The sequence below is a fragment of the Schistocerca nitens genome, chromosome 6 (assembly GCF_023898315.1).
Source record: "Schistocerca nitens isolate TAMUIC-IGC-003100 chromosome 6, iqSchNite1.1, whole genome shotgun sequence".
Classification (NCBI taxonomy): Eukaryota; Metazoa; Arthropoda; class Insecta; order Orthoptera; family Acrididae; genus Schistocerca; species Schistocerca nitens.
Window position 1 is genome coordinate 661688805 of NC_064619.1, and position 17658 is coordinate 661706462.

Consider the following 17658-nt stretch of genomic DNA (forward strand, 5'->3'; position numbering starts at 1 on the left):
AAAATAAGTTAAAAAACAGACATGCAAAATTTTTACCACATTCTATTAGATGTGCAATAATTGGACCACGTGGTTGTGGAAGAACAGTATTAATGATTGATAATTATATTTTAGCTCCAGGATGGTTAAATTGGAATAAAATTAAACATTTATTTTTTTATTCAAAAAGTTTAGAACAACCAAAGTATCAAGAATTTATAAAACAATGTAAAAAAATAAAGATAAAATTAATGAAAACATTGTTAGTTTTATTGAAAATAATGAAGAAATTATTCCATTAGATGAATGTAAAGAAAATTCTGTTGTTGTATTTAATGATTTTTTTCTAGAAAATCAAGATGTTGTAAGACAATATTTTACTAGAGGAAGACATAAAGGAATAGACTGTTTTTACTTAGCTCAAACTTATTCAGAAATACATGAACGGTTAGTTAGAGACAATTTAATTTTTTAAAATATTTTTAGACAACATGATACAAATTAAAATCATATTTCCCATGAGTTTGTTGGTGGATATTTAAAGTTTGATAATTTTAAAGAAATGTGTAGCAAATGTTGGAAAGATGGGTTTGGATTTTTCACAATAGATATATCTTGAAAATCAAATGAAGGTAAAAACATAAATGTAAACATAAATGTAAATGTTAAACATAATGTAAATGTAAACATGAACATTAAACATCAATATAAATATAAACATAAACGTTAAACATAAACATAAACATAAAAAACATAAACATAAATGTTAAACATAGCTAATGTATTTTCTTCCTTAATAAATTTTTGCAAAGTATGATCAAGAAGTTGTTAAAAAAGGTAAACAAAATAGAAAGCAAGCTGAATAATTAAAAGAAAAATTTAAGCTTTGGAAAACCAACCAACCAGGAACAGAATATGAAAAATTTAAAAAGGAAAATCAACCTGTTATTGATGCTATCAAACAAGTAAAACAAGGAATTGAAGGTTTAGGTGATAATGTTTTGAAAGCGATTGCAGAACATAGAGAAGCAGAAAAACAAATGGTTCCTTATCACCATAAAGAAAGGATGATGATATTTTTCCTATTCCATCAACACCTTCAGAATTTTTAGCTGAAAAAAGTTTATTTAATACTGAAAGTCCATCACCACAAACATGAAAAAAACTTAAAGACATGCTGAAAAAAGTAGAAGAAAAGGAGAAATTAAAATTGAGTCGAAAACAGATTTTATCTCAAACGAATTATATTGGTCCAACAATAACAAAGTATATTAGTTCTATCAATGATAAAGTTTGGGATTCCGGTTTGAAAATGGCAAACACTATATAGGAGATTCTGAAGTTAAATTTAACAATGATAACATCTTAATCAATGGAAAAATTATAAAGCAACTCATGACTAAATGGAACTCTTGCCTGATGGTAATGTTGAAAATGAATATGAAGAAGATACATTAAACAACTATGAAGACATCTTAATATTAACAAATGCTATGTATCAAAATAATGATCCGAATTCTAAACAAGTAGAAGAGAGAAATTAAGAAAAATAGAATCCTAACAATATCGGTCAAGGGTTAGTTAAAAAGTATACAGATAAATCAATTGAATATGTTTGGATGAATGATGTTAGACAATTAATTGAGAGATTAGCAGTAATTCATAGTGAAGGATTAGCAGGAAATGGAAATTATCATAATGAAAAAGTTAGTATTGCACAAATGTTAACAAATAAATTTAGCGATTTTTATAATTGATAATCCAAAAGAATTCCATATTTATTTAGATTTTTAAATCGCCTTCCACATACATTTTGGAAAAGGGTTAGTAAATAATTTAATTAACAAATTACCATTTGGAATGCATCTTCCAGGTTATAATTATTGTGGTCCAGGCACAAAATTAGAAGACAAATTAGCAAGAGGAGATCAAGGAATAAATCCAATAGATGAAGCTTGTAAAAAACATGATATTGCTTACAGAGATAATAAAGATTTAGAAAAAGACATATAGCTGATAAAGAACTACAATTAGCTGCAAAAGAAAGATTTATGCAAATGATGCTTCATTCGGTGAAAAAGTTGCAGCAACAGCTGTTACAGGAATAGTGTATGGAAAACGAAAATTAGGAATGGGATTTGATGTTGATGGAAATGGTTGGTGATTATAAAAATCTTTAAACTTTATAAAAAACTTTATTAAATGTTTAACTACAGAAATGGATAACTTTACAATTGATCATACTTTGCTACCTAGTGCCAAAACAAACCAAAATCAATTAAATTAAAGTTAAATAATGAAAAATTAATGGCATTTTAACAGATGTTCAAAAAAGGAAAAACAAAAAGGAGGTTGGTGGGAATTTATTTGTTATGTTAGGTATTCTTGCTGTTAAAAAATTTTTGAATATCTAACAAAAAAGAAGGTAAAAGAATAACACAACATGAAAGAGATTTCTTCTGTTATTATTAGCTGCATTACCATATTTAGCAAGAATTGGTTCACTAGCTGGTGGATCTGTAGCAATTGCAAATGCAGTTATAAATAAGAGGACAGCTGATAAAAAATAAGAAGAACAAAAGGGACATAATTTGGAAATGGTGAAAAAGGCAGGGACTGGAATAAAGAAAACAAAATAAATTTCAAAAAGTAATTCATAAATAGCCTAATGCATTAGGTAATTTTGATATAGAAGAACTTACTAAACAATTAAAAATGAATAACTTTCGTAGTGTATATATGATTGATGAACTGCCAAATAAACCATTTGAAATTGAATGTGGTACAGTAAAGTTACATACATCTAATATTCCTGGTACACATTGGATTTGTTATTATAAAAATAAAAAGTTGTTTTTGATTCATTTGATGGTAATATACCAAAACAATTATTAATTATTTAGGAAAAGATGAATTATATTACAATGCAGAAAGAATACAAAATATTGATGTCGCCATTTATGTCTATTTGTTTTAAAATTGCTTTGTGAGAATTACAATTTTAATGATATTTTAGATTTAATAAATGGAGATTTTTGGAAATAAGATAGATCTACGAAATGAACAAGTAGTTAATACATCTACACTCGATTTAGAAAATATTGAAAGGAGGATTAAACTACAATCATCAATAGATCCAAAGATAACTAATGCAATTTAACACTTTCAAAAAGAATTTAATGTTATTTTTAAAATAACAATAGGTTTTAAAAATAGAAGACTTTACTACTGTAAATGATCCAATTGATCCAAAAGATGTAGTTAACAAACAATCCTTAGAAAAATAATATGTTGGAAAACTAGAATACAACAACATTTTAACACAATTTAATAATTATTTTACCAAAAAGGAAGTAGGAAAAACTTTTTCAGATTATTTCTCAAAGCAGATTGAAATCCATACTTACAACAGTGAAGTAATCTAATGAACTAGATAAACCAATTAGAAAGAATTTTAAAAGAAGAAATGTTTTTCTTTTAATATAGATGATTTATGGCAAGCTGATGTAGATCAAATGGATTCTGGTTATTTGAAGGTATTTTTAAAATAAATAAAGGTTATAAATATTAATATCTGTTATTGACGTGTTCTCAAAATTTGCTTGGGCTGTTCCTATTAAAGATAAAACAAGTAAGAATGTGGTTGACACTTTTCAAAAAAAATTATAGATAGAAAACCAAATAATTTACAAATGGATAATGGTATAGAATTCTATAACAAAGAATATAAATAATTAATGAGAAATTACAACAATAATCATTATTAAATTTTTTCAAAATTAGAAACATCTGTTGTTGAAAGATTTAACAAATCACTTAAAGTAAAGATGTGGAAGAAATTTGCTTTATAAGGATATTACAAATGGTTAAATTTAGTTAAAGATCTAATTGATGACTAACACACAGTTCAATGAACTATAAAAATGAAACCAATACAAATTAATGGGAAATATTTACAAATAAGTGTCATTGTATCTAATGAGAAAGCTAAATTTAAACATGAGATAAAGTTAGAATTTGTAAACATCAAGCTCTTTTTGAAAAAGGATATAAAACTAATTGATCAACAGAAATATTTGAAATTGAAGACGTTATTTACTCTAATCCAATTACACATAAATTGAAAAATATAAAAGGAAAGTTTTATGAACAAGACCTACAGAAAACAAAAAATCCAGATGTTTACTAAGTTGAAAAAGTTTTAAAAAAGAAAGATAATAAAGTTTATCTTAAATGGTTAGGTTTTGACAATTCACATAATAGTTGGGGAAATGAAGCTAAAGCTGTAGCAGACTAGTCTGCTTCAGCTGACGGTCATTTTATATAAGTTCAGATTGACGAAGCCTAATCATATCATTAACCAATTTTTCTTGTGTATAGTTATTTAAAATATTAAAATACTTCAGGTGACAGACAATCCTTAAATTGTCTTTCATTTGTATGTACAGATTCATTGAATTAGGATTATAATTCAATCTTAATATTTCTTCACAATTTGCATGTCTATCTTCGATTTTATATAGTTGTTCATGTAAATAATTTCGTTGTGTTCTAATGACATAATAGTTATATTCACATTCACCATCAAATAATTTTAAAACAATAAATGTTGGTTTTAATTTTTCATTAATTGTTTTAGGAATTGCAGCTGGTAATAAAGTATTTATTTCTTCATTTCCTTTACCTATCATTTCTGATGCAGTGTTAACTGTTTCTCTCAAATTTTCTATATCAATTCTATCATCTTTTAATTGAATTATTTTTGTGTTTGATTTATTCAATTCTTGTAGTTGTTCTATACAATAATGTTTGGGTTTTATTCGACCATTGTAAAAAGTTTTAATTTTATATTCCCCATGTCTTCTAATTGATGGTAAAACTTCATCAGAGACCCATCGTTTAAATAGTTTAGCTTCTTCTTTGTATGATTTTAAAATTAAAGAATTTAATCCAGATTCATTGATGGAAATAGTATGTTTATCAATACTTGAAGTGGGCTCACAAAACTCGATGCTCAAAATATTAGCAAAATGTGCTTTATTTTCTAAATAAACATGTTTAATCATGGCATCATTTGTGTTTTTGAATTCTAGAATCACAGCAATAACCTTAATTTAACTGAAATCTTGCTTATTGATGTAAGTAAGCTTATTGTTGACGATATCTACAATCAGTTTCATTTAAGAGCAATATTTTTTATTAGATTTGCACAAAATAAATAGTAGCTGAAATTTATGGTGTCTACTTATGATTAAATTTAATTGTAACTAAATAAACTTTTTGTATTATATTTTTTAATTCAATTTAAATGAAGATACTTCCATTGTTACTGTTTGTGAAAATAATAATAGCTGCACCAGGCTTACAACTGCAAAACAACAATGTTTCTACATATTTATTTGATTGTGGTTATTTAGATATTTCAGCAAAAACTGAAATAACCCAAGTTAGTGATGAATTATTAAGAGAATCATTAATGTTACTTCAAGTAACACACTAACTTGAGGTTACTGGTCAATTATGTGGAAAAATTTTACGTTTTATCAACAAACCTATATATATTGTGTAAAAGATTCATTTGATAATTATAGAACTAGTATGTCTAAATGGAATAAAAAGAATGTAAAGTGGAGATATAAAGAAGCAAAAAAAGAGTACAGGAATTAACAGATACAGCTTTTAGTTTATGTAGGAAATATAGTGGTATTCAATTTATTCATAATATCAACTATCCTGATATTTTAATTACAGGTAAAAGACGAATAAATTTATATGAATTTAATGGTCAACATTGTCCAAAGGAGTTAGATGGAAAAGGTAATGTGTAAGGTCATTCTTTTTTTCCTAATAGTAATAATGTTCCATTAGAGATATATATGGATAAAGATGAAAACTGCTATTAGGAAATTGACAAAAATTCATCAAACTATGAAACAAATCTATTTGAAATTTTGGCTCATGAAATTGGCCATGCATTAGGTTTAGAACATTCAGATGATTTCGAAACAATAATGTATCCTTATTATAATGATTCACATTTAGAATTATATCAAAATGATATTGATGCTATTAAAAGTTTATATGGAACCCAAACAAACATATCATCAACTACAACAACAACAACAATTACTACTACTGCTACTATATCACTAACACAAATTGAACCAATTGAATCATTATGTGAACTTAAGAAATTTGATCACCTACTATTTGCAAACGGAATTAATTATATATTTCATAATAACTGGGTTTCGAAAAATAAGAGTAAACCTAAATTAATAACTAATTGGATAACCTTTTTCCACAAGATTTACAAAAATATATGGAATATATGAAAGACAAAATGGTAAAATTGTAATATTTGTTGACAATTTGGTTTATATGGTACATTAACACACATTACAATTAATTTCAGGATATCCAAAGTCAATTAATAATATAGGATTACGAAAAAAAATTTTATTGAATAGTATAGTAAATACTTATTCGGGTAGAACATTTTTATTTTTTAACGAATATATCTATGTAGAGTTAGATGAATGCACTTCTACATATAAATCAAGGGGAAATATAACTAGTGAATTTCCAGGATTACCTTTAGATACACAAATGGTTTGTTGTATTTTTTCAGTGATGTTACATTCTAAGAACATAGTGAATTTACAGAAAAATAAGTTAGAGCTGGTACAACTGATTTATCTTTATTTGGTATTGATTGTTATAAAACACCTGACATAATTCCTAAAGTAATAAATATATTGAAAGATACAGTACGAAAGCTAGAGAATTTTACTTTTTTCTAGATCTCATAAAAATTTTTTTCGTATAAATGGCAAACTACACTAAAAGTAACTTATGTACTAATTAAGGTATGTGAAAAAAAATATTGATCTTTTATTTGTCTGAGTGATGAAAATAATCAATTTCTTAAAACAAGTTGAATTCATATTTTTCATAAAAAATGTATTGATGAATCCTTAAAGGAAAAAGAAAATTGTCCATTTTGTAGATCTATTATTAAAAAATAGTACCAGAAAAATTTGAAATAATTGATCTTAACTCTATGTTTGATGCTTTAAATGAAGCAGGATGTTATGGCGATTATGATGATTATTAATATACTTGTTTACAAGTAAAATAAATTTTATTGTATATAAATGGAGCAAGTTCAACAAGAATGTTCTGTGAAAATTAAATTTTGTAAATATTGTAGTACAGAGAAATCAATTGATAATTTTACTTTACAAAAATACACTAAACTTGGTTATAGAAATAAATGTAGGCCATATTTAAAGAACTAAAATGGAGAAAATTACCTAAAAAATCGAATTCCTTAAATAGGAAATATCAAATTTGTCAAGAAATGAAAGATTTAAATTGTTTTTATATAAATCCATCACATACAGATAAACATATTAATAAATGTAAGAAATTTACCTTATAATATATTAAGAATAAGGAAGCTTTAACATTAAATAATAATCCTTTATGTGTGAATATCTGTCCATCTATTAAATAATTATCATTTTATTAATAAAAATAATGTATACAAATTTTTGTAATACATAGGAGGGGAAAGGAATTGATCGTTAAACTAAGTAGTAAACTATTTTATAAACTAATTCATTTAAAAACTAAATGTTTAAAAACAAATTGTTTTAAAGATAAATAATAAACTAATTGTTTGTTAAATTAAAAGTATACTAGTTCATTTTTAAACTAAATATTACATTAATTCTCTTTTTGATTAATTATTTATTTAACAATAATCCTTGTCCATCTATTAAATAATTATCATTTTATTCCAAAAATATTGTTTACAAATCTAATAATTTTTTTGTAATAAATAGAAGAGAAAATGGGAAGCAACATTGCTGCTCAACTACAAAAATTAAATGTTGCTAGACATCGTGAATTTTTTTGAATAAGTAATTCACGATTATATTCAAGCTTTTGTAAATCTGATTTAATTACATTTATTATTAGTAGTCATTCAATTATTATTAGTAACCATACAAATATTGTTAGAAATAATACACCTGTAGTAAGTGAAAATAATACATCTAAAAATAATACAAATATTGTTAAAAATATTATGTCTACAATAAGTGAAAGTAATAATAATTATGTAACTGAAGTAAGTAAAATTTTTAAAAATTTTGTTATTATTTATATACCTGAACAAGATAATAGAAATATTGTTAAAAATTATAAACCTGATGTAACTTTGGAAAAAGTTACCATTTTGTGATATTTATGATGTTTTTCTACTAAAGAAGATACCCCATTGAAAGGCATATTTAAATTTTCTACAAATATATTTGAAAAACCAAGAGATAGAAAATGTGTTAAAGATTTCTTAGTTGAAAAAGAATTTGCAGATAGATTATAAACTATAAATTTAGAAAATAGTAGAGATATACGTGATCCTAAACATTTCATAGATGCAGTATAAACAAAATTTTTTAAAATTGTTAAAGGATATTTGTATGTACATTATGATTAAAGATAAATTTTAATTTCTATTCTGAATATAAATTACAAACAGATGGAATAAATAAAAAAGTTAAAGAATTTAGACAACAAACACCAAACTATACTATTTGAACAGAAAAAGATTTTTAAAAAATTAAAAAACATTAAAGACATAGTTTAGAAAAAATATTTAATTTTTAAGCAGAAGGATCAGGATGCTAATTAAATAGAATTATTGGGATATAACTAGCAATTAAAAATCTTATTTTGAATTATCAGATAAAATCAAGATTAAGAAAGCATGTGTAAATGTAAAAAATAATGATCGGATTTGTTTCCTGTGGCCTTTGTTTCCGGTAGATGATCAATTTGATAGAATAACAAAAAATAAAAATGTTTGTCTAAATCTTGATAAAAAACTTTAAGAAATGGTATTTTTCTCTACTATTCGATCATATTTCAAAAATAGGAAATAGAAATAATGTATCTATTAATGTTTATTCATTTGATGATGATAATGAGGAAAATTATCAAGTATATCCATTAAAAATAAGAAACTCGAAAAAAATGTAATTCTACTCTATCTAGACTTGTATTAAGTCAAATGACTAAACATACCGAAGTAAAATTTATTTGTGATTTATGTTTACTACATTTTGATACTAAAGGAAAATTAGATAATCATACAACAAACAGTTTAACTAATAAACCATTATAAGTTGAAATGCCAGGTGAAGGAGAATATGTTTATTTAAAAATTATCGATTTACATAAAAAGATCCATTTGTTATTTATGCTGATTTTGAAAGTTTACTTTTGAAAAGGGAGTATTAAGAACTAAATCCAGAAACACCATTTACACTGAAATATCAAAAATGTGAACCAAGTGGATTTTGGTATCATATTAAATATATATATATACATATGGAAATTATAAAGATGCTGTTGTTTATAGAGGACTAAATTGTCATAAAAAATTATAGAATGTTTCAAACAAGAAGTTGAAGAAATTGGATGAATATATTCTGAAACTGAAGAAATGAAACAACTTACAAATGACGAAAATAAAATACATAATAATTCTAAATATTTACATTATGTAAATGTCATTATAAAAAAACTAATAAAAAAGTTTGTTATAATGATCATTTAACTGGAAAATGTATTGCTCCATTATGCATTACATGTTATTTAATACAACAACATCTTGATTTTGTTCCTATTTGGTTACATAATATATCTTGTTATGATTCATACCTTTTTGTAGAAGAACTTATGATATTAAAGAAATAGAATATGTACAAAACAATAAAAATAAATATATTAATTTTGGTAAACATCCGAAAATTTTAAAATGAGGTTTGTTGATTCATTTAAATTTATGGCTTCTTCATTTGATAGACTTCCATCAAATTAAATAAAAAATCAATTAAGAAGTATTAAAATGTATCTTTCTCCACAAGTATTTAATCTAGTAATTAGAAAAGGTGTTTATCCATATGACTATATGGGTTCTTGGAAAAAATTTGAAGAAACACAAGTTCCAACAAAAGATAAATTTTATAGTTAATTAAATGGTTGTGACATAAGTGATGAAGATTATGAACATGCACCATTCGTTTGGGAAAAATTCAATGTTAAAGATCTTGGTGAATATCATGATTTATATCTTTAAGCTGATGTATTATTGATAAGTGATGTTTCTGAAAATTTTAGAAAAACACATATACAAACATAATATAGATCGTTCTTGGTAGTTTTCAGCACCAGGTTAATCTTAGGATGCAATGTTAAAAATTACTGATCAAAAACTTTTAATTATTATATGATTATGATATGCTTATAATGGTTGATAAAAGAATAAGATGTGGAATTTCACAAAATTGTACAAGATCTGTAAAAGGAAATAATAAATATTTCAAAGATTTTAATACTACAGAAATATCAAATTATATAATGTATCTAGATGCAAATAATTTATATGGTTATGCTCTGAACCAATATTTACCATATGGTCGATTTAAATGGGAGGAAGGAAATAATTTTAATTGTACAAAAATATATGAAATTTCAAACAATAGTTAAGATGGATATACAACGTATTACAAAAAGGTACAGCAAAATTTTCAGGAAACATTCCTCACACACAAATAAAGAAAAGATGTTATATGGACATATGTCAAGAAACGCTTAATTTCCATGTTAGAGCTCATTTTAGTTTCATCAGTATTTACTGTACTTCCTCGATTCACCACCAGTTGGCCCAATTGAAGGAAGGTAATGTTGACTTCGGTGGTTGTGTTGACATCCGACTCATTGCTCTACAGTGCTAGCACCAAGCACATCAGTACGTAGCATCAACAGGTTAGTGTTCATCACGAACATGGTTTTGCAGTCAGTGCAATGTTTACAAATGCAGAGTTGGCAGATGCCCATTTGATGTATGGATTAGCCCGGAGCAATAGCCGTGGTGCGGTACGTTTATATCGAGACAGATTTCCAGAACGAAGGTGTCCCGCCAGGAAGACGTTCAAAGAAATTGATCGGCGTCTTAGGGAGCACGGAACATTCCAGCCTATGACTCATGACTGGGGAAGACCTAGAATGACGAGGACACCTGCAATGGACGAGGCAATTCTTCGTGCAGTTGACAATAACTCTAATGTCAGCGTCAGAGAAGTTGCTGCTGTACAAATTAACATTGACCACGTCACTGTATTGAGAGTGCTACGGGAGAACCAGTTGTTTCTGTACCATGTACAATGTGTGCTGGCACTATCAGCAGCTGATTGGCCTCCACGGGTACACTTCTGCGAATGGTTCATCCAAAAATGTGTCAATCCTCATTTCAGTGCAAAAGTTCTCTTTACGGATGAGGCTTCATTCCAATGTGATCAAATTGTAAATTTTCACAATCAACATGTGTGGGCTGACTAGAATCCGCACGCAGTTGTGCAATCACGTCATCAACACAGATTTTCTTTGAACTTTTGGGCAGGCATTGTTGGTGATGTCTTGATTGGGGCCCATGTTCTTCCACCTACGCTCAATGGAGCACGTTATCATGATTTCATATGGGATACTCTACCTGTGCTGCTAGAACATATGGCTTTACAAGTACGACACAACATGTGGTTCATGCACGATGGAGCTCCTGCACATTTCAGTCGTAGTGTTCGTTTGCTTCTCAACAACAGTTTCGATGACCGATGGATTGGTAGAGGCGGACCAATTCCATGGCCTCTACGCTCTCCTGACCTCAACCCTCTTGACTTTCATTTATGGGGGCATTTGAAAGTTCTTGTCTACGCAACCCTGGTACCAAATGTAGAGACTCTTCGTGCTCGTATTGTGGATGGCTGTGATACAATATGCCATTCTCCAGGGCTGCATCAGCATATCAGGGATTCCATGCGATGGAGGGTGCATGCATGTGTCCTCGCTAACAGAGGACATTTTGAACATTTCCTGTAACAAAGTGTTTGAAGTCATGCTGGTACGTTCTGTTGCTGTGTGTTTCCATTCCATGATTAATGTGATTTGAAGAGAAGTAATAACATGAGCTCTAACATGGAAAGTAAGTGTTTCCGGTCACATCTCCACATAACATATTTTCTTTCTTTGTGTGTGAGGAATGTTTCCTGAAAGTTTGGCCATACCTTTTTGTAACACCCTGTAATTTTGTAGACAATATGTTATATTTCAAGCTAAAATTTATGAAAAGAAATTATTTTATTTTCATTGTTACAATAGATACGTACTATCTCTGAATGTACAATGAAATTTCTTTTAGAAACATTTGAAATTACGAAATATTTGGCACACTTAAAATTTTTATTATTGATGATGCAATCTAGTACGGTTTATTATGTTTATTTATGGATTCATTTACGAAATAATAATCTAACCTAATAGAAATTCATTTGTCAAGAAAAATGGTAAACCCTTGGAATATTGATATTACCGCAGTGAGGTAGTAGTAAGCATGCCCCTGATGTGATCGGACGTATTAATTTACTCTCGACGAACAATGTAATTTCGGCTTTGTTAATGTGAAAAACCAAAAGGCAGTGTGATATAGTAAAATGTGAGACCATAAATTATCGTAAAAACAAAAATCCTTCAACGACATTCTTGAAAATTATATGGATCAATTGAACCATGAGAACCTAAAATCTCAGAATTTCAGCTTCAAGAATCAGACCCCTAGACATGAAGAACTGGAGCTAACTGTGGGAGAGAAGATAAGTAAAGAATTTATTTTAAATCTTAGTACTCTAGGATCTTGTGAAAAGACTTTACCATAGTGGACAGCAGCATCAACAAAGAAGGGAGGGGTGGATTACAAGGCAATGAATCCATCTGGGAAACCTCTGGAGGTAACGTGTTCGTGGAAAGTTGCATTAGGCAAATCTTTCACTGCGAGAGCGACAGGTGTTGCACCATCTTCATGAAAGCAGAGGTTATCAAGCAGTTGTGCTCTTCCACAGCTGTGGTACAGCGAGCACAATGGCTCTTCATGCACAACATGCCGTATCCCGAATTCGGCTGTTCTGTGTATTCACCGCACCATGCAGTGTAAAATGCGCCTCGTAACTCCACAGAATATTGCCGGGTCACAAGTCATCAAGTTCGATCCGTGTCAGAAACTGAAGAACAAATTCAGAATGTTGCTGCGACCTATGAGTTTTCAGCTGCTGCACCCTCTGGGTCCTGTATGGGTACTGCTGCAAAACTTTGAGTGCTGTTCACCATGGGATGGACACTTATTGTGAGACTGCACGATCACTAGCGCTATCTGGGGCATGTGCTGCTTGTCAGTCACAGCAACAGCAACCTGCTCCGGAATAGGACGCCTTTTTCTTCCTGGTGGCACACCAAACTCAATCATGTATTAGATTCCTTAAAACATTTGATGGTATCAGGCATCTCGCCAGACTTTAGAATCGGCGATACTCTCTCAATGCAGCACTGTAATTGCTGCCGTTCATATAAAACAGTTTAGCAACAGTGCACTCTCTCTCTCTTCTCGATAGCCATACTCATCACTCACGTTATGGCTTGTCAAATGACAGCGCGGATGTCATAAAAACTGTGGACAGCGCCAGATTTGTACCTAGTGATCCAAATTGGAATAAATTTTTTTCCAGCGTATTTCGGTTCCGCGTTAACGCATTAGCATATCTACCAAGTTTCGCCACCACACTATAATTACAAAGCGCACTGGACCTCCACGAGTAGCTGCACTTTAATTATAACCATCCGATACTTCAAAATATTTCAAATTCTGGCCATAATGAAATTTTCACATTTGTAAGCAGATATGCTGTATTTAAATTTGTCGTGCAGTACCTACCACAGAAATGACGAAGATATGAGAGCAGACGTTAATCATGTTGACGAACAGGTGGATGTAGACTGAGGTGCTCATTATCTGCTCCAGCTCGCTCACTGCCCTGAAAAGTAAGCGAAGTTCTTATTTGGTAAAAAGAACTTTGCTGAAATACTTACTTATTGTAAATAAAATATGCGAATGAAAATTTACATAGGAAGGGGATAAGACGTAACTATTATTGTTAGATAGTAATGGATGGCTACCGTACTGATTAAGCTATAACATCCACTTACACATCATAGCTTACTGACATGTAAACAATGTGAGTCGCGTGAGAGGTACCACCCCTTTTATTTCGTGATTCGTTCAAGATATCGAAATGAAGTTTTTGATAAACGAAGTATGCAGAATAGCACACAATTTGCGTTACTAATCCTCTTAATCTGTGTATCAACCGAGATATTTAGCCAGGTATACTATTTTTAAATGAACGATGTACTCGGAAAGCTCTTTGAAAAAGACTGTGGTATTGTCTAAAGATCGTGGTGCCACACCAAAGTAGGCAACGCGAATCGGTGCCACAGACATTCCGCAGCAACCAATGGGAGGCACTTCAATATCGTGTCGTTCGCAAGTGCTCTGCCCAGATCGTGACGTCATCTGACGGAGTCAGCATCATACCGTAGGACTAACGAGATGTTAAAGTTTCTATGGAAATGTACTTTCGTAAATGTTGCACGTTATACTTCAAGAGAATCGTTTGTTAATTAGTGCATCAAGTGTTGCTTTAATGGTCACTTAAAGTTGTACATCGTCAAGCGCTCCTGTGTCAAAGAACCGTGACAAAGATAAGTAAATCTTTTATTCCTTTATGTTATAAAGTGAACTAATACTTCGTGTTTTCTAGTTTGATGAGCCTCCGGCCAGAAAAATCAAAGAACTCGCAGCTATGGCTGGACGAAAGTAGTTTCGTCCGGTCGCAACAAAGACGATCACAGTGACATAATGCTTAATGTTGGTGTTGAAACTTTTCACATAAGTACCGATATCCGAGAAATTATTAAAAATGAAGGCAGCTATCGCAGTGGAAACACCACCGAATGGGGCTCTAATGCCCGACTCCGCCGCTATATGAACCCAGAAGATAGGTCTACACTCTGAGAACTAATGTATTCGTTTCTTCTTGGCCCTACTTTGTACTATGTAGATACCAGATCAGCTAGGATGTGCTAACTATACGCTAATTTGTAGTGTACCCGAAGGGGTTTAGGCAAACTATATAAAATCTGTGTACATACTCGTGTTTAAGTGGACAGGTTTCGTGGAAACAAGTAAAAAGTCTAAATGCTTATTGCAACGACGGAGGCTGGCATGAAATGAAAGCAAGAGATATGTGCTAAAATTAAAAGGCGAGGCACCTGAAATCGGCTATTGCGATATAAAAAGGCGAAGCGCCTGAAATTGACTATTGCGATGTAAAGGCATTTACATCGCCTTCACATCGCAATAGTCGATTTCAGGTGCCTCGCCTTTTAATTTTAGCACATACCTCGGATACTTAAACGAAAAGTTTCGACGCCAATTTTAAGAAGCATCATATCACTGTATTCGTCTTTGGAAGAGTTTTCGATTGTCATCAAAATAAGTATATTGTTCAGTTAAATAACTATACTTTCTTAAATATCTAGGGTGATACAAGTGTTAAGACGGTTAAAAGTAAAACAAAATTGCGTGCCCCTCGATGTTGTATCATTTGCTGAAAACCTCGTTTCGATATCTTGAACCATTAAAGTAATAAAAGGAGTTTTTCTGAGTTACGACACTGCCCATGCCACCACTTGCAACAATCCATAGAACTTTCAAAGCTAGTTAAGATTCTCTCTGTATGTAGTTTTCCTCCGGGTGCATTTAAAATTCGAACGATTTCTTCAATTATTATACAAGTTTGGTAATTAATTGGTCTTCTGCCGTCTTATCATTCCATTTCTAACACACTGTGGGCTGGAGTAAGCGAACTTTTCTACGTGTATAACAATTCTTCTGTTGTAATAATTTCTCGTTTATGAGTGCATTTTTTATACAGATAATCCATTATTGTGGATTAATGGCTGCCAAAGCGAAAAGGCTGCTTCAGCTTTCAATCGTACTGAAGAATACGTTCAAATTATGCTAAAATTGTACTAAGTTGAGAGGTGGCATGAGCCCCCTCTCATGTTTCTATCTTACGACTCTCCTCTCTATTTGCATGCGGTGGAGGGCTGCTATTCCTTCACACGCAGACTTCCCACGCAGCGTCTCTCGTCACCCGGGTGGTCCGGTGACAGGCGGGTTAAGCCGACGTGTGTGAGGCAGTCGAGTGAATGCTTTGCAGACGCCGACATTGTCAAGAGACACGCCCGCTGGGGTGTGAAGTAGCGGCTGGGCTAGAGGTTCCGTTACTTCGGAGAAACTTAGCGAAAACACTTTCTGGCGGGCTACCAGCGAGGCGTGGGAATGACTTGTGTACCCAGGCAGTTGTGGCGGGAAAATTCCCGCACTTTCTGCAAAATAGTAACGGTGATTGGTTTGCTCAGGGCATAGCGCCGTGACGTAGCAAAATCAGCACAGAAATTGGCGCCAAGAATCTCCATTGGTGGAATGGTAGTGCTCCGGCAATGGAGTGGAATTTCCGCCGGTTTTCGAGTTGCTGATTGGAACGTTTAACCACGGCCACTGTCGTGGGGGCGGGAATGTTCTGTGTTCGGCCTGTACGGGTGCTCTTGTAGAGTCGGCAGTCGCCTTTTGGTCGAGGACGTCGAAGCAACCAGCCCTCGCCTGCGGTACGCCAGATCGTGTTCTAGCAGTTGATAAGGCAGTTTTGGTAATGTATGTCCGCAGCACCGGCAGATAGGGATTTTCCTAGGTGATAATCAGAGCTCAGCAGAGCGCGCCTGTTCGTCTTTTTCTAACTCTGTTCTGTCTTGAGTAGCAGCAATTACTGTTGGGTTAGCTGTGTGTCTCTCTTGAGATTTGAGTGGCAAGGAATTGGCTCCACATACCACTTCGTCTTAAACCTCACGATCTAAGTTAGGGACAACTTCACCTTTATAGTGTTTGTATGAATCTCCAATTTAGCCAATTTGATGTTTTATAAATATTTCCTGTATTTCTTTTACTATTCTGTGTTTAATCTTAATAAATCATATTGTTATTTTGGACAGAACTTTCATTCTGTTAATCGATAGAGCAACCCCATCATTCCTCCCTATGTTAATGAAACCTTTGTTTATTTAACTTATTTATCAAATTAAATTATTGCAGGTGCCAAACTCTGTTCTACTCCACTGGCAGGGTTGATTAGAATCAGTTCGCGTATTTTTTTTATCCTTGTGCAACAGCAAAAGTCGGAGTTAGAATAGGGGGGGCTTAGAGCATGATTTACATATGTGGATTCTAGTAAAATTTAGTGATAAATACACTGCTAGCCCCGGCACCTCGCAAAGTGTTTCTTGTTTGTTAACGTCCCGTCGGTATATTCATACAGCAAGATTTGGTTAGGAACACGTGCAGTAAGCTAAGAAGTCTGACGCTGTTACGGTTATCTCCTCTGGAGGTGAGATATTACTTACGTATGAGAAGCGAAGAAAGCAACACAAAAGCCGTCCTCTCACGGGACTTGAGAACGTACGTGGACTAGCAGCTGGCGACGTCATAGCGTGGAATTCCACTTATCACTGCACTGTGGAGCGAAAAATAAAGACCTGTCGTGTCAGATTTTTGCCTCGTGGAGAGGGACGTGGCCAGTGAGATGAGACATCGTTTTATTTTATAAACAGGACATGGGAGCCACCAAACTATATAGCGTTAAAGAATGTATTTGGTAGGTTTCT

General features: G+C 31.4%; 1 protein-coding gene across 1 annotated transcript in view; it reads right to left on the minus strand.

Moving 5' to 3' along the window:
• LOC126263560 (putative odorant receptor 71a) overlaps positions 1-17658 on the minus strand; it is a 92176-nt gene that overhangs the window by 28468 nt on the left and 46050 nt on the right. The window contains exon 3 of the mRNA XM_049960653.1: positions 13811-13910. Coding sequence (XP_049816610.1) covers positions 13811-13910 — 100 coding nt within the window. The remainder of the gene's footprint in view (positions 1-13810; positions 13911-17658) is intronic.